We start from the raw sequence: 23,347 nt of genomic DNA, 5'->3' as shown, positions 1-23,347 counted from the left end.
GGTTTATAGATTGCCAGTGACCCAGAATAGATGTCAGTATATATTGGGAAAAGTAGATCAAAGTTTGAATTTTTTAATGCTTTTTCCCCTATTTACTTATAATGGGTGGAATTTCACATCTCCGTAGCAGCAAAACTGCTGGTTGAATTCATACCAAATTAACATTGTAGTTTGCCAGTGACCTAGAATGGATCTCATTACATTTTAGGAACAGTAGGTTACAGTTAAAATTTTTTATGAATTTTTAAAATCTTCTTATTTACTTATAATGGGTGTGATACGTGTGAGGGGCGGGGTTTGTTGTGATTGGCACCACTTGTTGAAAATACATTTATATTAATGTATAACACACATAGATACTGAAGCAACTTGCACATGCTGGTTTTTTGTTCTTATATTGTGTACATACACTGCATTTCCATTTAATAAAGAAGAATGTCTGGAGAATCAGGTTTTGTGTGGAGTTCATGTTAGAAAAAAAAACACACAAAAAGAGTGAATTGCCTACTCCACAGCCCTGAGTCATATTGTACACAAATAAACATATTAAAATTTAATATACCTAACATTTTAATAAACATCCTTCAAGTGTTCTGTTTCATTTCTGTTGTGATCTATTGTCTCAAACAGTCTGAGCCCTAAAGGTCTAATTAAATGATGAGCAACAAGATGAAAAGGATGAGACCTGCCAGTGACGTGTCTGCGCTGATCACCTTGAGGCATTATTACTAGTGTTTGACTGCCTGGAAATAAGACTAGGAACATTAATCCCTAATGCTGTTGCTCCCGCTGATGATCTCCTACCATATTTCAGGGGGTAAATTCACCTCCGCTGTCTCGACACCAAACTCACACAGCTGGAGCGTTTGACACCGACGTAACCCCATCATAACCTCGTCTCTGCGCTGGCAATAAAAGCGTGTTGAAGCGGTGAGCCTGGAGATGTTTTTCACTTGTGATCGTTTATGCATCATCCCTGTGTTCAATTGATGGAGACTGACCCTGTATCTAAGTGCATTTATTTAAGTGCTGTTTTCACCTCCGTCTGATTCAACGGAGTAAAAAGACGGGCCGACAAGCGCTGTATGGAGCAAGTGCAAAACCAGACTTATTATGTGATCTGCCCACACGTATGAATGGATTGAAGAATGCGTGTCAGTTTGGTAAACAAAAACTCCAGCCGTATATTTGCTTTAAAACGGCTAAATTAGAATTTCAAAGATGCGTATTCTCACTCAGTTATTCGCAATTATGCATGCAGGTAGGCTAGGGACACACTTTCCACTGCATTTCATGTTTTTTTCATTCCGTTTTGATGCGATTCATTTTGCTTTTCTTGTGATTTGTGTGACTGCAATGAGAAAACTGGAGCGTACCTTGGCGAGGGAGAAGATACGGGTGCTTGAGGGCACAGCCAGCTCCTGTTGCAGGTTGTGGGTGTTTGCCCAGGCTTTCTTGAGTGGCAGCTGGGGTACAAATCCATCCACAGATGGATGACACATCCTCAGTGCCTTCTGCATACTCTCCTCAAAGGTCCGACCCACCGCCATCACCTGAATACAGATAGACGGTACAGATGATGCCGTACAGTACAAGGTGAATGTTTGAGCATAGTCAATAATTCAACAAGTGAGTGGGTGTTCGTCTGCGGAGCTTCTCCCACCTCTCCAACGCTTTTCATGGCGCTGCCTATCTCTCGAGACATGCCCTGAAAGCGATCCAAATCCCATCGAGGTATCTTAGTGACAATATAGTCTAGACTAGGCTCGAAGCAGGCGGTGGTCTTCTCAGATACTGCATTCTTGATCTCTGGCAGAGGGATCCCCAGAGCTAGCTTAGCAGCTACAAACGCCAAAGGATACCTGTGAGAACAGATGAAGGGCATTAAAAATCGACTGGTGGTGCATGACAGTAATTAGAATTTATATTCCTTTAAAGTAAAAAAGGAAAAAAAAGAATACAAAGAAAAAAGTCCTGTTGATATGCATTCTATTCTGCAAAAGCTGTATTACATGATCCCATAACTTACATCTTGTTTAGAGTATACAACATTTGGACAGTAAGTGATTAAAGTTTATTTCTAGAGCATGTTCAGCAGATAAAATCACAGGGTTTTAAAATAAAAGTGTATGCAGTGTGGCATCAGATATAAATAGTGAAAATAAAATAACATAACCCTATAATACAGTGTTCTGAAATTTCTAGTAATTGATAAAAAAAAACTAAACAACAAAAAACTTACTAATAAAAATATATGGTGAGTTGACAGAGACAATCCCAGTCCATAACAGACATGACAAAGTGTGAAGCTGAAACTGAAGCACTGTGGTACTGTTTATCTTTCAAATGTTCATTGTGGTCAGTTTCAGATGCTGCAGCTCTTTCATAATTCATAGTTTGAGTTATTGTTTGTTCAGTATTAATTGTCAGTCTTGTAAATCCAAGCTACACCGACTGTACATATCCTGACCAAAGAAAATAAAATTCTCACTTTGTGCAGTAATCTACACCTGGCTTTTCTGCCTCCGTCCATAATAATATACATTATATAGACTAAATGTCATCTAAAATGAACATTTATTTGCAACATAACATAGCAAACTATTACATGATCAAAAACAAATTAATTTTAGCAAAAACTGCTATAATACATTACATTAAAATAGCATAAAACTTACCATTATTATAAGTAGATGGCAGATTTTTTTTTTGCTTAATTCAAGATAATTTCTCTTAATTCAAGCAAAACAAAATCTGCCAATGGAACAAGTGAAAATAATCTTGGTAAGATTTCTTGAAATAAGATTTTCAAGGTCTATTGTCTAAAAATAAGTTCTTACATCTCACTTACAAGTTACTCTTTAGGTAATTATGTCTTATTTTAAGTGTGATTTTGACTAGAAATGAGAAAAATACACTTGGTAAGATTTAGATTTTTGCAGTGCAAGCTCCTCACTTAAAAACAAAGCTTGTCTAAACCACAGTGTCTTCAGCTGTTTTTTTAAGACAGTCAACAGAATCAGTCAGACACAAAGACATGGGTACAACATTCCCAAAATGAGGAGAGACTGACTGGAACGACAGGTTTTATAGCATGTTTGAGATGCCGACAGACGATTCTAACCTGGAGGCCAGAGTAATTAACCCGATGAGTAAAAGGATTAAAAGAAGATAAAAATGTTTTAGGTGGTTTGGCGATATATTGCTTTAAAAGCCAAAACAAAACAAACAAAAAAAATCAATACAAAGATTGACTGGTGAGGTGTAAGGCAGATACAATTGAGCCGTTGTCCCCATTTAACCCGTAAAGACCCAGTGTTACAGTTGTGTCAGTTCCAAAATATTTTGTTCTCTATACTGAACTTTTCTTAAGTGATTTATCATCATTTATTATGACATAATGCACTGTGTTTTTTCAGTGAAAATCTGTTTTTTTTTCTTACATTTAATTCACTGATCATGTAGATGTTCATAAAAGCTTAAAGTTGAGGGTTAATAAATCAAAAACAGAGAAAACTTAAGAAAAAGTGACTTTTTCAGCCAAATATATCATTAACTGAACATAAACAAAGTGTGTCCATCCAATGTCATTGATCCAACTCCATGGGTTTTACTGGTGAATCAATATTGTAGAAGATGATGGTGTTCCCACGTTTACTACAGAGCCTCTGAACATCCAAATGGGTCATATCTGATGACTACGAAAAGATGACAAACTGCATTTTACACCAATTATTTACATGTAATGATAGAATTAGCAGATCAGAAGTTATTAAACATTTTAGATCAGTGGATAGTTTTGTTCGTCAGTGGCTGTTGGGGTTTCTATGGGTTAAAACACATAGAATCCAACTGAATATGGAAAATGATACTGCCTTCAAATATGCAACTATACTGTTAGGTGGACCTCTAAATGGATCTACATGAACCAGTCTATGGTTGAGTTTAAGTGTCCGAGCTTCTCTAATTCTACACATGGCTGCTGCTCATTGGTCAGACTTGTGTCGACTCGCTTTGACCTTTGACCTTTCATAAGAGTAACATAGCGTTGGTAAAAGTGTGTGACAACTCTGACACGGTGTCAGTCCACCATCAAACCTAAAACCCACAATCTGGAAAAGATTTGAGTTTCAAACAAAGGAAAGTTAAACAAAATGCTGGTTGTGCATAAGCTTGCATAAGCTTGCATCAGCAACTAAGTTCACAAAAGAGCACAAACAAAAATGTGGATATGAAAGACCGTTTCCAGCTAAAACTTGGCAAGGTACGAGATAATCACAGCATGGAGAGCCTGTTTTTGTTTTTTTCTTTAACTGTGGAATGAAGACCTCACAGCAGAGGTCTTTTATAACATGGTAAACACTGTAGATGGTAGACAACATTTTTCCAGCAAATTCATGCCAGAGCTGTACATCAAAACAAAACACAGAGTTAAACAAGAGCTGGCAAATGCAGAAAGCGTGATAACAACAGCTGATGCCTGGACTGGTCAGCCGATTCTCCTTAGTGTCTTCCAGATGAGGGTATTCAATGGATCGCATACAGGGAACATCATAAACAGAAGTATTAGGGAGTTTTTGGTCTTTTATCCAACACAAACATACAGACACTACAAACAGAAAGTTAAGGATATTTTTAATTTTTGGGCTATTTTTTTCAGTTTGGATTCTTGCACAGTGCTTTAATTTTTTTGGTGTGTGAATTGAAACATTTTTTTTAATGATCAGGCATAGTTTTATTTACAAATGGCAAAAATGAAAAAAAAGACAGAAAAAATAAATATCCTTAACTTTTTGTTTGTAGTATATCTAACTATTTTATAAGCTCAAAATTAGAGTCGCACAATATATCATTTGAGTATTGTCATTGCAATGTACGTGTGCGCAATAGTCACATCGCAGGTCTTGCAATGTAGGAGGCAAATGAACTCAACGTGTTCTCATCTAATTTCAAGGGTACCTGACACACACGGCACACAGCGATCCACCAATCACAATCTTTCTTAATCAGTTTGGAGTGAGTCGCTGGTAACAACTTTGTAAAATGAGCAACGAACCAGAGAAAATCACCGTAAACGAAGACTTGGGGCCAAAAAGAAAAGCAACGTCAGTTATCTGGAATTATTTTGGCTACAAGAAGGATGATACTGAAACACGTGTTCTGTGTCGATAGTGCCTTACACCTGTTGACACAACGAGAGGAAACAATTAATTTGTTTGACCATTTACGCCGTATATTCTCCTGAGTATTTTTTTCATATTGCAGGGTTAAAAAAAAAAATAAAAAAAAATTGCAATGTCAGTTTTTTTCCAATATCACGCAGCCCTACTCCTAAAGGAAAAATTAGGTTTACGTTACGCAAATTTCTGTAAGAACTGTAGCTGACTGCATCAAAAAGAAAAAAAAAAACAGTTCTGTATTCAAACATTTCATAGCCTCACTGTATCTAGAATCGTTCAAGTAGCAGATTTGCACCCTGAAGACTTACAATCAGTTTTTTCCCGGTCGAATCTAAATATGCATCTTTAACGGTTTCATTACCTCCGCCAAGGAATGAAGGAGGTTATGTTTTCATCAGAGTTTGTCTGTAAGCAAGTCAGTTATCTGGAATTATTTCGGCTTCAAGAAGGATGGTACTGAAATACATGTTCTGTGTCGATAGTGCCTTAATGCACCTGTTGCCACAATGAGAGGAAACAACTAATTTGTTTGACCATTTATGTCGGCACCACACAGCTATTATATCCTCCTGAGTATTTTTTCATATCGCAGGGTTAAAAAAAAAAAAAAAAATCGCAATGTCAGTTTTTTTCCCAATATCATGCAGCCCTACTCCTAATGGAAAAATTATGTTTACATTAAGCAAATGTGTGTAAGAACTATAGCTGATTGCATCAAAAAGAAAAAAAAAAAACAGTTCTGTATTCAAACATTTCATAGCCTAACATATCTAGAATCGTACAAGTAGCAGATTTGCAGCCTTAAGACTTACAATCACTTTTTTCTCGGTCAAATGTAAATATGCATCTTTAACAGTTTCATTACCTGTGCCAAGGAACGATGGAGGTTATGTTTTCATCAGAGTTTGTCTGTTTGTCTGTTAGCACGATAACTCAAAAAGTTATGGATGGATTTTGACGAAATTTTCAGGAAATGTTGATACTGGCACAAGGAAGAAATTATAAAATTTTGGTGGTGATCGGGGGGACGAGGATGGGGGGGTGGATTTTGATGAAATTTTCAGGAAATGTTGATACTGGCACAAGGAACAAATGATAAAATTTTGGTGGTGATCGGTGGGGAGGATCTGTCTTGGCAGAGGTCTGCGCTCTCCGATTGCTTTTCTAGTTCTTACAAGAACTATATGCGTAAAATTCTCACCCAGTTGCTTTTGATGCGAGGGCAGAGCTCCTCGAGAGGCGGGCGTTAACTTCAATGATGCAATATTCCAAGGAAGAGGGGTGCAGGGCGTACTGGATGTTGCACTCACCAACGATACCAAGGTGGCGAACCACTTTAATGGCGGTCTCACGAAGCATGTGGTATTCTTCGTTGGACAAAGTCTGACTGGGTGCCACAACTATGGAGTCACCTGATGAGAGAGAGAAGATAATGTTTGAGCAAAAGCTGGGATTAAATACAGTTATTCAGCCCTGGGTTTGGAAATGAGAAACAGCCAGAGACGAGATAAAGTCATACTGAAGTACTGCCAATAAAAATAAGCATGGCGTTAAAAGAAATAGATTTACAAATAACATGAGAAACCCCTCTGATGAAGGAAGTGGGCTCTTAGGTCAAAAAAACACAAAAACACAAGAAGAGCATGGTCAGAGAATTATATCCTCTGAAAGCATTTCACCGCATTCTCCAACCTTTTGCTTCCATCGCTTGTTGTTCTGTACAAAATGTACATTTTAGCTTCGAGAACTGAGATAACCCAAAGGCCTGAGTGTGTTGTTTAAGTATTGATGTCTAATATTTTTCTCGATTTACAGAGGCAGGACAAAAACCGGAAAACACATAAGGCAAAAAGCTAACATTAGGGATCAGGTACGCAGTAAATTTGGTCAATACAAACAAATCAGCAAGCACTGGAGTAAAAAAAAATAAAAAAGAGGAGACAGAAATGTTCAACCTGAAGCATTTTCCCCAGAGGGAGAAAGAGAGAAGGTAGATTTTCAAGGACGAAACTAACAAAAGTGACTGAGGGAGAAGAATATGAAAAGGAAAGTGAACAACCCACAAGAAAAGCATCAGTTTAAAGACAAAACAACAAAAAGAACCAAAAAAAAAAACACGATAAAAACCAACAAATACACATATTTCATTCTTTTCATACCGGTGTGGATGCCCAGGGGGTCAAAGTTTTCCATGTTGCAGACAGTGACGCAGTTATCAGCCACATCTCGGACCACTTCGTATTCCACCTCTTTCCAGCCCAGCAGTGACTTCTCTACCAAGATCTGACTGCTCATGGCCAACGCCTGCAACGTGCACAGACGGTTATCAGTTTAGATGCTGCACGGATACATGAGCCTTCACAAAGCAGGTGAGAATGACACAACATGTGGGAATTCAGCACGATAGAAATTGTATGAGAGCTTTGTTTGAAATTTTAATTAAATACCACAATAGGCATGCTAAATGTCTGATATGAAATATACAGAAAAAAAATATACAGAAAAAATTATTAGACCACCCCTTGTTTTCTTCAATTTCTTGTTCATTTTAATGCCTGGTACAACTAAAGGTACATTTGTTTGGACAAATATAATGATAACAACAAAAATAGCTCATTAGAGTTTAATTTCAGAGCTGATATCTACACATTTTCCATGTTTTCTTGATAATAACCAAAATCACTTCAGTTCTTACATCAGTAGCTATGGTATTGTAGTGACAAAAACAGTGCTTTTAGGCATTCCATGTTTTCTTTTCTGTCTGTTTTAGTCACATGATACACACTGGAGATAGTACTTGATTGCATAAATGTTGTTTTTGATGACTTTTGATGGTCCAATAATTTTTTCCGCGATTGTAGAAAATGTTGAGTTAGCAATAAGGCTGCGTACATATTTGCCAACTGAATGAATGCTTTGTCTAACTCCTTAAATTATCAACACCAGCACCTGTGACAGTGCATTTGCTGGCGTCTCCAGAGGGCAGAGCCCGGATACGGTAGGGCGAATAAGTAGGGCAGTTAGTACCATGTTTTTGCTCATTGTAATTTTAAGTGAAGGAACCAGTGCGCAACTCAGTTCAAGCTCATTTCAGTTATGATAAAACTTAAACCTAAATACCATGAGTCACACAAGTGAGTGTATTTGTGAGAAGATGAGGAGAGAACTTTAAAGGGGTCATATTTTGTTAAACCCACTTTTATTAGTCTTTGGTTCATTTATTAGTGTATTTGGACCCTAATAGTTCAAAAACGTTTGAATTTGAACCCTCCAGGTGCTGCAAAGCTATCTTTATATTCATTTTGGCAAAAATCCAGTGGATTTCTACAACCTGTTTTAATTCCTGCTTAATTTGTTACGTCACGACATTTGCACATATAAGGTCAAGACTTCTGACGAACACTTCTCCAAGTACGCCATAATTGTTTGTCAGCAGCAGCAGTTGTAGTAAAAACTGAAAATATGCCAAAACTCTGAGCCCATTACCTAAAATGTTCAGCTGTTGGTTGAATGGGACAGAGCAGCACAACCAACAACCTGGAGGGGGTGGGGCATGAAGTGGCTCATTTGCATTTAAAGGGCCAGCACTCAAAACGACCTTTCTGGTGTCATTAGTCAGAAATAGGATTGAAGATGGACCTGTGGAGTTGAATTAATGAAGAATTCAGACCCAAGTATAGTATTTACAGTTTATGTAGACCACAGGGTAATGTTTTAAAATGCATAATTCAATTTAAAAAAGCAAAGTATCACTCCTTTAACACAAACACACCTACATGATGGTAAAAGGGTTTATATGAAAGCTTCAAGGATATTTTTCTCCTGGTGTCTAATCCTTTTTGTATGTTGAACTATACATCTGTACAGCCACTGAGTATAACAGGAAATGAAATATTTCCCACATAAGTTGAAAATTAAGCAAACCAAGTTCACACTATTAAATGTCAGATAAGGAAATCAATAGAAAGCACAGCATGGCATAGAAAAGTATGCACCACTCTAAAAAGAGTCTGGCACAGACAGACTGTGATAACAGATTAGAACCAATTGAGCTGTCAAATATAATGCTGGATACTGGACGAGCACAGGAGAATGTTGCTTGGCAACTGCAAACTAGTACCCTCTTGGTAGTGAATCATGGAAACGTAACTAAACAGTTTCAAAGGTTTTGCCTTTTATGGGTGTAAACTGAAATTTTCCGAGTGCTAATTGACTGACATGAGAGAAAATGTGCAGAACTTGCAAGATGCAAACTTTAACTGCACTATCTTCACTGTACAGAACAAAAATGTGCTTTAGTTCTATTATTGTGATTGGATTGTGTGGCTACCCTATAGCTGCTGCTTTCTCGCCAGCTATTGACATGACAGCTGATCTTTTTGCTCCATAAAAAAAATTCTGAGTTGATGATTCTAGGTGATTTTTACTTACAGTGAATGGGTTGAGTCCTGCCTCTAGCTATTAAAAGAACTCTGAGTGTGTTCTATGTTATTGCTGCAGAAACTGCAAACCTCCACCAAGGCAGTTAAATTCCCCTCAACAGCACACCATCCAGCATGATTATGTAAATTTATGCCCATACACACAAGATTTTATATTGCATCTTGGAAAATAGTGGTCCAAAATACCTCATTTAAAATCTATTGGCAAAATTTTGAGATATGGGAATTTTTATAAATTAAAACTTTTTCCTGGCACTAAATCTTGACAATACACATATGCAGCATGTGGTCAAATTGAATAAAAACATGAGATATGATTTTTGGTGGAATTTTGCCCAATTTACCAACTGGAGTTGTTGAACGTTTTCCTGGTCTTGACCATTAAGCATAAAACACCCAATATTTCACCATTCATCGACACTGAAATCAGGAAGTGAAAGAAAAAACTGAATCAAAAACTGTGGATGCTGAACTGCTATCAAACAGAAAAGTACAGGTAAAACTATAAACCAACGCCTGACCTCAGTAGGCAGTATGTAGGTTTAATTATACGAAACAATATGTATATATACATATATCAGTATAAAATGGAAAAATGTCAAAAGACAATTTGGAGAGTCATAGTTATAATTCTGTTGAAATCACAGATGTTAATTGGATGTCCATTGTTGAATGTGTTTTGTGTTTTTTTGTTTTTTTTCAGTTTTATACCATTTTAGGTTCCTTAAAGGACTGATAGTTTGCTTTTTTAAATGGAATTATGCATTTTAAAACATTTCCCTGTGGTCTACATAAACTGTAAATGCTATGCTTGGGTCTGAATTGTTCATTAATTCAACTCCACAGGTCCATCTTCAACCCTATTTCTGAGTAATGACACCAGAAAGGTCATTTTGAGCGCTGCCCCTTTAAATGCACATGAGCCACTTCAGGCCCCGCCCCCTCCAAGCTGTTGGCTGTGCTGCTCTGTCCCATTCAACCAACAACTGAACATTTTAGGTGATCGGCTCGAAGTTTGGACATACTTTCAGTATGGACTACAACCACAGCTACTGATAAACAATTATGGTGTACTCGAATAGAATAAAGAGCTATGAAGTTATGCCAAAGACACCAATATATTAGATTGATATTGATTGATTGTGGTAAAAGCTATAAGTACTGCTGTTTTTTCGCCACTGAACACAACTCTAAATGAAAAGACTGGCCATTGGTGCTGAAATCGCAGGATTTCTTCTGCACGGGTGTGTTTGCTTCTGAGGTTTTTGAAGGTATAAAGCTATTATGGGATGTTATTATCTTTGCCAAGTTGTCGTTTGTTGATCCATGATTCAGACTAAACTGTGACACTTCTAACCTTGTTTGTTTGATTCCAAACAGATCTATAGTGCAGCCATTGATAAAACAAACCGTACAGAAAACAGAGGTGATTTGTGGTTTTACTGTGGCTGTTTTCTGTCTAAAGAGCTACAGAGCTAAGATACTCAGCTGATGTAGCACAAGATTATACGATACGGTGATATTTTGACCGAAGCAGCTATGAGTTTTAGTTTGAAGAAGAAAATTAGATGATACCATAAAAGTGATATGTGTAAACAATGAGCTCTCTACGTTATTCACTTTATATTTTTTGCAGTCTGTGGATACTTAGTGTTGATTTGTGGGTGATTTTTGTGTCCTAAGTGGGTTCTTGTATGCTACTTTACCTGCTGTTGAGATGTTGGAATATCAATACTTAAGAAGAATTTGATTGTTTAAGATAAATTTCATCTCTGCTTTTTACATCTTGCCATTCCAGATGTGGTACACTGCATAACATACATTATCAAGTTTTAACAAGGTGTAGAAGACTGCTTGTGTAAGCCGTTTACATAAAGATGCTTGAACCTCTGACCTCACAATCAAAAACAAATACAAGACTCGAATGGCAAACTCTTGTATTTCCTTTGAGCTCATTCTATTATCCAGCGACTAGGTTTTAGAAAAGCACATCACTAGTACTCCTGTTCCTCTGATTTCACATGGCATTATTAGACTTCGGATTGATAGAAGGCTGAGTAGTTCCTTTTATTAATATTTCTAAGGTATTCAATTACACATTCAACATTTGATCATGACCTGTTTTTAAAAAGGTAACATAACTGGTTATACATATTTTAAGGACAGACAGCAGTATGTGGTTATTATAAATGATAAATTTCACTTTAGGCAAAGTCCAAATGGTGTCTCACAAGGCTCCATACTGGGGTTTGTGTTATTCATTCTTTACAACCTTTACAACCAGGTCTGCATTTTGTTTGACCTTCTCATTAAGACTCACTACTGATAAATGTAAAAAAATATCGGGAAAAATAGAATGTGCATGTTAATCAAAGAAATCCTTGAACCTGTGCAATCTTATCCTAATTTGTCCTGAACCTGTCTGTCGTTTGTTTGTCTGGAGATTGAGCCTGGATGCTCTAATCGTTGTGGTCTGTCTTTTGTTTTGTTTTTTTGGTTTATTTTGTCTATCATAAAACATGGAGATAAAAATAAAATAGAAAAAAAGACTGCATTTTGTAACTTGGTCTAATGTACATTTTATTGCATTTTTATTGCTCTTCAATATTCTTGAGGTTTTATAATTGACTGAACAGCCTTTCATTATTTTATTGCCAGTTTATTTGATCGTGGTTTGATTTTGTTAAAAATGACGCCTCAATATAGTGAAACTGTAAATGAGGCCTAATGCTGTTGGGGGCCGACAGCAAGGGTATATCCCCGAAATCCCCCCCAATCCTCTGCTATATATAAATCTATCCACGATAATTGTCAGACAATCGATATGAACTCAATTTGAGCTACATCGACCTGATAGTGGCAGAATAATGGTCAGAGAACCCATTTTTCTCCACAAAACTCCACCTAGTGAATGAAAATGACACCATATGAACTCTGGATGGTAGCCAGAAAATTGACATTTGTAAGACGATCAATATGAACCAAATTTTATCTCAATCAGCCTATTATTGCTTGATTTATGTCCAAAAAACTGATTTTCAACTAAAGCAACCCCATTCAGGTGACTTATAATACTCATAGAGAAGCTGAAATCAATAGGGTTCTTCCACTAGGGAGAAGAAATCCAACTAAATCTGTCCTAGTTATCACGTTCACACAAAGAATATCCGGCAGAGGATCCAGTGGCAGCGGTCACTGTAAAACCATTATATCCCCCAAACTCAATTTCAGGTTTATAATAAATTGACATGAGTAGATAAAGTCAACAAAGTACAAATAACACAGATAATTAATGTACCCAGATCTAGAGCTGCAACCGATTAATCGATTAGGTGCTTGAAGCCAATGCAAAAATTCCCAATTCGATTAATCGACTCAAATTGATTGAGGGGAGATATTCTATTGTAGTTTTCCTGAAGTGAAGCTTCGTTGTGCGTCACAATAAGCGTCCGTGTGAAACACAACAGTGGAACCAATGTTTAACAGCAGAGAAATGAAGGAAACAAAGCTTTGATTCAGGAGAATTGTGGTTGAATGATTTTTTTGGATCATTTTGAGTCGATTAATCGGTTGCAGCTCTACCCAGATCCCTGCACCATAACTTCCCTTATGTGTAGATTCTGACCTTGTGAGCAGTTTCCTCCAGCTTTTCTTTGTTGGCACACAGACCAGAACCAAGACCTCCAAGGGCATAAGCAGATCGCAACATTACTGGGTAGCCGATCTTCTCTGCTGCATCCAAGGCATCAGACACCTGAACCATGCAAACACATGTTATTAAGATTGTAGAAATCTGCATACACAGCAACTAAAGACATAAAGACAAGTGTTCACATAGATTTTTACAAGTTTCCTCCTTTAATAACTATGTTGTTACTAGATTTGGGATCCTCACCGTTTGCACAGCGATACTGGGTGCGATCTTCTCATTGATCTCCATGAGTTTATCAGCAAAAAGCTGCCTGTCCTCTGTGGCCATGATGGACTCCACTGGGGTTCCAAGGACTTTGACGCCATACTTCTCCAGGACGCCACTCTGGAATAATTCCACTCCTGAACACCAAATAAAAACCAGGCCACAAATTAAATATACAGAGAATATTCAAAGAATGATAATGCATCAATGTAAAAAAAAAAAAAAAAAAAAAAAAAAAAAAAAACACAGATGGAAGATTTAGGAGGACTTTGTTTGCCTCTTCATATTTTGAGTTTTCTTCTTAAAATGACTTCTTACCTATATGTTTCATTAAATTATTGTGCATTACTTCATAATTTGACATTTGTTTGACACAGCTGATGACACCAACAGTATCAATGACATTAATGCAGGTTATCACCATTTTCTAATGAAGCGAGTGTACCACATTACATTTAGCAAACACTCATACTAGAACAATATGCTAAAAATGAAAGAGAAAGTTTAGAAAATTAGAATAAAAATATATTTTAAAGGACATTGTTTTATACTTTTAGTACCTTTTAAATTTTTGATGGTGTTCTATATGTATGTTCTTAGTTTCGTGATTTATGTATGGTTTTAGAAGTGACTTTTATCGTGTTTTATGTATATTTTTAGTGTGGGTGTATGGCTGTGATTTCTATTTTGGCTAACTGCTTCTGCTATGTTGGCTAGGACAGGAAGTGCAGAAAACAGAAACCAGAAAAAGGAACCCAGAGTTACAACTACATACAACTGTAACTGAATGACAGACAGATGAATGCCTACTACACCGGCTCTTCTATTCTCAGGTTCTCGCTACTGCTCACATCTGAAGTGGGATGGGTTAGGATTAGAGGAGCTACAACTTGAGAAGTGTGAAGGGTCTGTACATCTGACAGTCTTGACCCTAATTGGTCATTACCAGCCTCTTCTTTCAGAGGACCTGTGACTGAATGAAGCTGTACCATGACAGTGCAGTACTACTGTCGGACTGCACTTATCTTTATCTGACATCTCTAACCTTTTCGGTATCAGTGCTTTGCAGACAATTAGCATCATCTCCAGGGGTGTAGGAAAATATTGGTTCCACAATATATAGCGGTATTTCACTTCATGATACTGTATCGATTTTAAAAAGTACTGTTTCGATATTTTTAAGTATTTATTCAAATGCAGATATTGTGGAGATTCATTTTAGTTTTTTTTGTTTTTCTTTGTTGTTTATCATTCTCTTATTTATATATTCACATGGGTATTTTTGCTCTGTTGTTTGTAAACTACAAAAGTAGTATTGTGATATTGCACGTCATACATGAAGTTTTTTTTTTTTTTTTTTTTAAATTGATAACGGTTATTTCAAGCATCCTAAAAGCACTTTTTACAGTCTGAAAGAGGCAAATGTTTGGGTTTTTTTATTGGGGATGCACAAAAATAATGCTCTGTGTTAGATGATTTAGAGATTGATCACTATGTATTCTTTTCACACTAGCATACAAACATTTAAGCAGGATCTTAAACTGTAATGTCTGCAAAACATTATTTATTTATTTATTTGTGTGATTTTTGTTCTGGTAAAGCCGCATGTTAAAACTTTATTTATCCAAATGCTGCACTCTACATTTTTCCAGGAAATAATCTTTTAAAAAAAGAAACAAAACAAAAACTACCGCCTTGTTAACAGTATCGTGATATATCGCAATATACTGTTCCGTGATCCTAGTATTGCCATTTGTATCGTATCACTAAATTCTTGCCAATACACACCCCTTAGCATCATCTCCAGGGGTGTAAGAAAATATCAGTTCCGCAATATATTGCAGTATTTCACTTCATGATACTGTATCAATATTAAAAACTACTGTATCAATAATTTTAAGTATTTATTCAAATGCAGATATTGTGGAGATTCATTTTAGTTTTTTTGTTTTTCTTTGTTGTTTATCATGCTCTTATTTATATATTCACATGGGTATTTTTGCTCTGTTTGTAAACTACAAAAGTAGGATTGTGATATTGCAGGTCATACATGAAGTTTTTTTTTTAATTGATAACGGTTATTTCAAGCATCCTAAAAGCACTTTTTACAGTCTGAAAGAGGCAAATGTTTGTTTGTTTTTTTATTGGGGATGCACAAGAATAATGCTCTGGGTTAGATGATTTAGAGATTGATCACTATGTATTCTTTTCACACTAGCATACAAACATTTAAGCAGGATCTTAAACTGTAATGTCTGCAAAACATTATTTATTTATTTATTTATTTATTTGTGTGATTTTTGTTCTAGTAAAGCCGCATGTAAAAACTTTATTTATCCAAATGCTGCACTCCACATTTTACCAGGAAATAATCTTTTAAAAAAAGAAACAAAACAAAAACTATCGCCTTGTTAACAGTATAGTGATATATCGCAATATACTGTTCCGTGATCCTAGTATTGCCATTTGTATCGTATCACTAAATTCTTGCCAATACACACCCCTTAGCATCATCTCCACGGGTGTAAGAAAATATCGGTTCCACAATATATAGCGGTATTTCACTTCATGATACTGTATCAATATTAAAAACTACTGTATCACTATTTTTTTAAGTATTTATTCAAATGCAGATATTGTGAAGATTCACTTTTGTTTTTTGTTTTTCTTTGTTGTTTATCATGCTCTTATTTATATATTCACATGGGTATTTTTGCTCTGTTGTTTGTAAACTACAAAAGTAATATTGTGATACTGCAGGTCATACATGTAGTTTTTTTTTTTTTTAAATTGATAACGGTTATTTCAAGCATCCTAAAAGCACTTTTTAGTGTCTGAAAGACGCAAATTTTAGCTTTTTTATTGGGAATGCACAAAAATAACGTTCCGATGTTGGATGATTTAGAGACTGAACACTACGCATTCTTTTCACACTAGCATACGAACATTCAAGCAGGATCTTAAACTGTAATGTCTGCAAAACATTATTTATTCATCTATTTAGTTGTGTGATTTTTGTTCTGGTAAAAGTGCATGTTAAAACTTTATTTATCAAAATGCAGCACGATACATTTTTCTTGGAAATAATGTTTTTAAAAAAAGAAACAAAACAAAAACTATCACCTTTGTTAATAGTATCATGATATATCACAATATATCGTATCGTGATCCTCATATTGCAATTTGTATCATATCGCCAGATTCTTGTCAATACACATCCCTAATCATCTCCTCGTTGTTATTTAACCACTATATTAATAACCCCACAGTTCCAGAGCAGATCACGTCTCACCACAGTTCAGAGCAGTTTGTCCACCCATCGAGAGCAGGATGCCGTCGGGACGCTCAGCTTTGATGACCTCTGTCACAAACTGTGGTGTGACGGGCAGGAAGTAGACTGAGTCTGCCTGTTTGGTGCCCACCTCGTTTGTCTGAACTGAGGCAATGTTTGGGTTCATGAGCACTGTCTTCAGGTTCTCCTCCTAGAACACAACACACACAATTTTAATAACAGTAACTTACTTTTATGACATTTAAGCTTTCATTTGTAATCAGCCAAGAAAGTAATTATATCTTTTTTTTTTTAGTTTTTATTAACCAACTCAGCAGCATCATTACTTGTTCCAGCTTAATAAAGAAGTGCATGAGAAATTTATTGCGTCTGTAAAAAAGAATCTATTTTAGTTTTTTTAGAGGGTATGCAAATTTCCATCTAGTTTTTGACAGTGATGCTCTATGTCATGAGGCAATAAACAGATCAGATTCATACTGTATTGTTTTCTGGTCTTTAAATGCTCTCCAAATATCTCACTTCACTGGCAGATACCCAAATAGAATTGTGGAAAAAATTATTAGACCACCCTTGTTTTCTTCAATTTCTTGTTCATTTTAATGCCTGGTACAACTAAAGGTACATTTGTTTGGACAAATATAATGATTACAACAAAAATAGCTCATAAGAGTTTAATTTCAGAGCTGATATCTAGACATTTTCCACATTTTCTTGATAATAACCAAAATCACTTCAGTTCTTACATCAATAGCTATGGCATTGTACTGACAAAAACAGTGCTTTTTTTTGCATTCCATGTTTTCTGTTCTGTCGGTTTTAGTCACATGATACACACAGGAGTTAGTACTTGATTGCATAACCATTGTTTTTGATGACTTTTGATGGTCTAATAATTTTTTTCTGAGACTGTACAATAAATCACTTCTTGAATTACACTAAACTCATCACTATATATGTTTTTTAGATATTCTAGGCACAAGCCCCAAAGATATTGTTTGTGCAGTTCTCAACCGTTTTGGGATGTACCATGATCTGCCTCCTTGAAAAGTAAGAGGTAGAAGAATCAGTGTAGGCAATTAATTAATTCATTAACATGTTTTACAACCCATCAGTAAGTTGTTGATTTATTAAGCTTCTAAACTATACACACTGACGTTAAGGAAAAACTGTTCAAAAGATAAAAATCACCTCAAATTAGATTTTTTTCAGATAGGAATTGATAAAAATAAAACTATTTATTAATGTATTCATTCATTCAGGAATTTATTACATTGATTTAGCAGCTAAGTTCAACAGATATCCATTTTTTAATAAAGTGAAAGATTTCAGACATTAATAAAAGTGATTTTTGTGTCAACATTTTTTGGAATAATATCGGTCAATAAATTGGCAATAGCGTTTTCCCATACTGTATATGTATATAATCAGTGGATGGAAGAACCATGACATCACCCATTGGTTTATCATGTGCTGTTATGAAGGCTTTTAAAAGAGGTAAACTTCATCAAACACTGCATAACAAAGTCACTTTACAGTCTTGTTAGTGGAATCTATTAACTTCAACTATGGACAGTTGTTAAACAAACCAAAAAGCCACTCGGCAAGTGATCTTATTAACAGTGGAAAAATTTAAAGATGAACCAGGTCGCTTATTAAAGGTTCCAAACAAAAATAACCCTTTATCGGGTAAGTGACTGTTTTTGGTAATTTCCTCAAACATTAAATATGGGGCCAATCCCGTGCCTCAGTGAGGTGCAGAAGCATGTTGGTTTTTATAACATTATACAGTCATTCAGGGAGATTTTATGGACGTTTTTGAAGCTCTAAATAGTGAATATGAGGGATTTTTGTCAGTTTATGACCTTTAACAGTTGTTTTATTGCATGTGTTTACTTTTTAGCAAGTGCTGTTCAGATGTTTTAAGGCAAGAGGAGGTAGATGACGATGTCTAATAACACACTAAGGTTGAAATTTTGAATTTCAGAGTATTTCTATAAGTGTGCTATAAAGGTTTAACAACTGCAGAATGAGTCCTGGGAAAAAAAACAACTTACTCAGAACTTTTAGACAGATGTTTAAAGTAAGCCTATGGGAGTCAGGGCTTTTTGCAGCTGAAATCCTTGCCCCTTGGTTTTATTCCTGCTTCACACTATTGTTATCCTTTAAATTCTACAAACTACTAAGTTTTATCTTAGATTATCACTGTATGAATATACAATAGCTTCTGGCACTTTCCTATCAACAGATGCTTGTATAATCTATCTGCATCTACTATATATTTAATAGGGGTCTGAGCCTAGTTTGGCCGTTTTTGAGTACTTTTGATTTTGCCTTTATAAACTACATAAAAAAATGTTTACTATACCCATGTTTGGTATCTTTGTTTTCAGCACAACTTCATCTATATCGTCTGCCTATTATTTTTTTCATTTTAACCTACTATATCAATGCAAAAGGCCAAAAAACACACAAAAAATATAAAATCCAATTTGAAAAATTTACATAATTTAATGCATAAATAACACAAACAGGCTTAACAAGCCTCTTCAAAAAAAAAAAATCTTAATCTTAAAAGTGAATATTAGTTCCAAAAACTAAGTATATAAAATCAAAATTGTAATAAATTAAAACTATTCTCAAATATCTGACAATGAAGCACATCTTTACATTGGTGTTTTCTTCTGTTTTCAAAACGTTATATCTCCGTTTCATTGTATTTGCTCTATCAACATCAAATAAAAAGTGGGAGAGTGTTTCAAGTCCAGACTTTCGAATGCAACTGTCTCAAGTGGTACGACGTGTTGAATATGCCATGTGATTGAGTCACAGGGCCGTGACCGTGGACCCCTAAGGGTTAAAGGTGTGGGAGACTTTCGTGACGAATTTTTCATCAAATCTGTAAAACTGGGAGGTAACTTGGGCATCTTCAGAATTTTTTTGTCGTGACGTGCATTGTGGGAAATGGAGGCTCGTGCTACCACTGCAGGGAGGTTCGCACAGCTGCCTGGCTCTGAATGTAAACACACGGGTTTGTTTATGGTGAATGGCACTTTGAAATTGTTCACCGTAATGCAACAGATTCAGGTGAGTAATCACAGAAAGACTTACAGATTCGTGATACTTAGGCTATGACTGAGGTTTTACAGATTTGATGAAAAATTCGATGAAAGTCGATGAAAGTCTCCTGCACCTTTAACAAAAATAAAACTTCATTCTAAGGTAACTTGTGGTGCAGCTTTTACCTTCATGGCCTTAACGGCTTGAGATCCAGAGTAGTCGAACTCTCCAGCCTGACCAATAGAAAGACCCCCAGAGCCCAGCACCAGGACCTTTGACACCTGCATTACCATGGCCAGAGAGTCAACCACTGTTATTGTTCAAAGGGAAACATGTCAACTTATGTGTTATATACTGTACCGGAGCTCTTTGGGGAACTTTGGGTGGATTTGGCATGACTGACACTATGTTGGTATCCTTTCCTTTCTTGATCAGGGATATGAAGGCATCGAAAAGGAACTGCAAATACATGTAAAAACATATATGAGAAAGCAGATGGTTAGGTATGAAAACAAAATAAGCAGGCTGATACCATTTTATTACCGCGGAGTAAGTAATTACAGTGGATGAGTCACTTTACAGAAAGGCAAGAAAAGAAAAGAACTGGCACAGTGGAATCTTGGAAGGAGAACTGCTCAAACTAGTTGGGTGTTATAAATCATGATTTTACAGACGTGCCTTACATAACAATGAACTGAAGTAACCTTTCCTCTTTCAAAACATAAACATAAAAAAAACCCAAAAAAAAAACAGTAAGATACAAAACACTTTGCATCACTGGACACTGAAGGACAATCATCCAAGTGAATTAATCATAATACATTTTTAATGGAAACTGTTAAAGGTAATTTATCCTTTTAAAAACCAAGCTGACACAAGTTTTTTTGTCCTGGATTTGAACCGTAGTGGACATATGCATTCATATTTGAATTCATAATTCAGGTTCAGATTTCATTAAGTACTGTATTTTAATATCAAACCTTGTAAAAAAAAAATGCAGTTGTTCCAAAATGTGCCCTGAAGCATTGGCTTAGTGAACAGGAGCATTAGGTCAAGTCCATATTGACATAAAGCTCTTTTGACACTAGCCAAGCACAAAAAAAAAAAAAAAAAAGATTGTAATTCTCCAAATGAGCTGGCTGCGAACCAGACTGAGTACACCAAGTCAAACTGGAATGAGACATTTTTATTATAAAAAGCTGCACATCAACATCAGATCCAACAAAGTAATAGCAAGTCAAATACGCGAACAATTGTAAAGGTCAAACAGAGAAACTTATTTTCATAACAAACAGGATTTGACGAAGCAAACAGAATGCCTGAATGTTTTGTATGTCCTTATATAGGGTGTATCCAAAAAAAAAAACCTATACATTTTGTAAAATTACCCCCAGTTCCGCATTTGATAATTTTTGGAATTTCCTTTTATGGAAGTTGGTAGGTAGGAGATTGGTGGATATTTGTCCAAATTTGTCACAATTTGTCTAAGGAGCAAATTGCGCAATCCAAGTTAAAACTGGTTTGCACGAAGTAGCGGTGGGGTTAGGGTTAGGGTTAACCTAACCTTAACCCTAACTTGGCCTGTCCTCAGTGACATTTTCAGGCCTAAACAAGTTGAATTAACATTGAAAGGCAGGAACAGCTGCCATGGGTAAAGAAATCAAATTGACATGGTGGCCAAAGTATAAATGCTGTAACCTGGCAATTTTGTGGAAAACAAGACGGATGCCCATTGTCCCCTCCTATGACCTTTGATTGGATTTAAATTCCACCGCTACTTCTCACAAACCAGTTTTAACTTGGATTGCGCAATTTGCCCCTGCTCACTCATGCATGAAAACCTGGGTCTGTAAATTTGGACAAATATCCACCAATTCCCTACCTACCGACGTCCATAAAAGAAAATTCCAAAAATGATCAAATGCAGAACTGGGGGTGATTTTTCAAAATGTATAGTTTTTTTTTTATACACGTTGTATAGCAATTCTTTGTCAGCTGTACATTTTGTAAACTCCCATGTCGCCTTAATATGACAGAGGTTGCAACATTATTTTGACCAGGACTTGAACTGCAGACCTCAGCTGCCATTTGGGAGATGAAAACTGACATCGACGACATATGCAGGTAGAGCGACAGGCACCGTTAGCGCTCTCCCAAACACCTGTGGCCTGAGATGATTACAGAATCCACTGGTAGGGATGTGGGAACATGGTCTTGTTTCCTGCTGCTACGTTTGCTTTCCAGGACCCTATGATGTACTCTACTGCATCTTTGGCATAGCTTGCTTGTTTATCTCATTACACGCTTCACTTTGTTTGCTTATCTCTCCCTCCCTTTGCTCTTTCTTTATATCATATCAACGTAAAGAATAAAAGTTCACTTCTCCGTCGCATACTTTGGACATAGAAGTTTTGTTTCGGTGAAGGACTCTTAGTTACATCCTGTTAAGATCTTAACCGTTGTAGGATTTTGGTGCTTTATGCAGCACTGTCAAAGACTTTAATTACCTCTGTGTCTGTGGGACCGCCTTTAGCCTCGGGATGGAACTGGGCTGTGAAAACAGGTTTGCTGTTGTGCATGATACCCTGGAAAATATGAAGAATTAACAGCATTTCTGCATGTCATTTGTTACCAGTTCGACAATGCAATCTGTGTTTTTTTGGGCTGCAGTCCTCTTAGAGTCTGGTGGTTTTTAATCAACACCCGGAGAACAAAACGATAAAATTCCTCATTGTCTTAAAAAGTGAATGAACATTAACCTCATTTGTGCCATCGTTGGCGTTGATGAACAGCGGGCTCCACCCCGAGGGCAGGGACGAGCTGTCTATTCCGTAGCCGTGGTTCTGCGCTGTAATGAAGGCCTGGCCTGTCATCACATTCAGCACTGGCTGGTTTTGGCCCCTGGGAGACCACAGGCATGCATAAAACAGAAAATGTACTTTATTATTTCTCTACAAGAGGAAATATTGTTAAAGCCCTAAAAGCAGATAAAAACTCTAATGCAGAGTTAGTGCTGTGCTTAGAAATACACCGTTTATGTCTGTAGAGACTTTAGACTGGGAACTCTAAGAAAAATACATAATTTGGTGACTTTTTATGGGGGGATTTTATTTTTTTATTGATTTATTTTGAATATGGAAATGATACAAGCTTTCTGATTGCTACTAATTGACTTCTTTGCACAGCATAATGTAGAAATGAAAATTCAAGGAAGTAACGTCGTATTTGTTCAGTTTTCCATGTAGGTTCCTTAGGACTGTCTACAAAGTTACTTCACAGATTTGAGAAATTTTGATTTTCAACAAATTTTTGAAATATTAAAAATTTGCCTTTTTTTAAATTCAAATTTTTATGCAATAGTCTCAGAACATATTACACAGGACATCATTGGTACAAAGTACACTGTTCTCTTTTTTTTAAAAAAAAAGAAAAAAAAGAAAAAAGGTGTCAATATTGCTCA

At 36.2% G+C, this 23,347-nt stretch overlaps 1 protein-coding gene across 1 annotated transcript in view; it reads right to left on the bottom strand.

Annotated features, from left to right (window-relative positions):
* cps1 (carbamoyl-phosphate synthase 1, mitochondrial) overlaps nt 1-23,347 on the bottom strand; it is a 118,752-nt gene that overhangs the window by 71,950 nt on the left and 23,455 nt on the right. The window contains 11 exon segments of the mRNA XM_030125521.1: nt 1,377-1,553; nt 1,664-1,862; nt 6,382-6,592; nt 7,340-7,484; nt 13,248-13,376; nt 13,518-13,675; nt 16,831-17,020; nt 20,073-20,168; nt 20,248-20,346; nt 22,395-22,472; nt 22,647-22,788. Of these exon segments, the coding sequence (XP_029981381.1) occupies nt 1,377-1,553; nt 1,664-1,862; nt 6,382-6,592; nt 7,340-7,484; nt 13,248-13,376; nt 13,518-13,675; nt 16,831-17,020; nt 20,073-20,168; nt 20,248-20,346; nt 22,395-22,472; nt 22,647-22,788 (1,624 nt within the window).

The sequence above is a fragment of the Sphaeramia orbicularis genome, chromosome 21, assembly GCF_902148855.1.
Source record: "Sphaeramia orbicularis chromosome 21, fSphaOr1.1, whole genome shotgun sequence".
NCBI lineage: Eukaryota > Metazoa > Chordata > Actinopteri > Kurtiformes > Apogonidae > Sphaeramia > Sphaeramia orbicularis.
The sequence above is the reverse complement of the archived record's forward strand: the minus strand, read 5'-3'. Positions and strand labels throughout refer to the sequence as shown.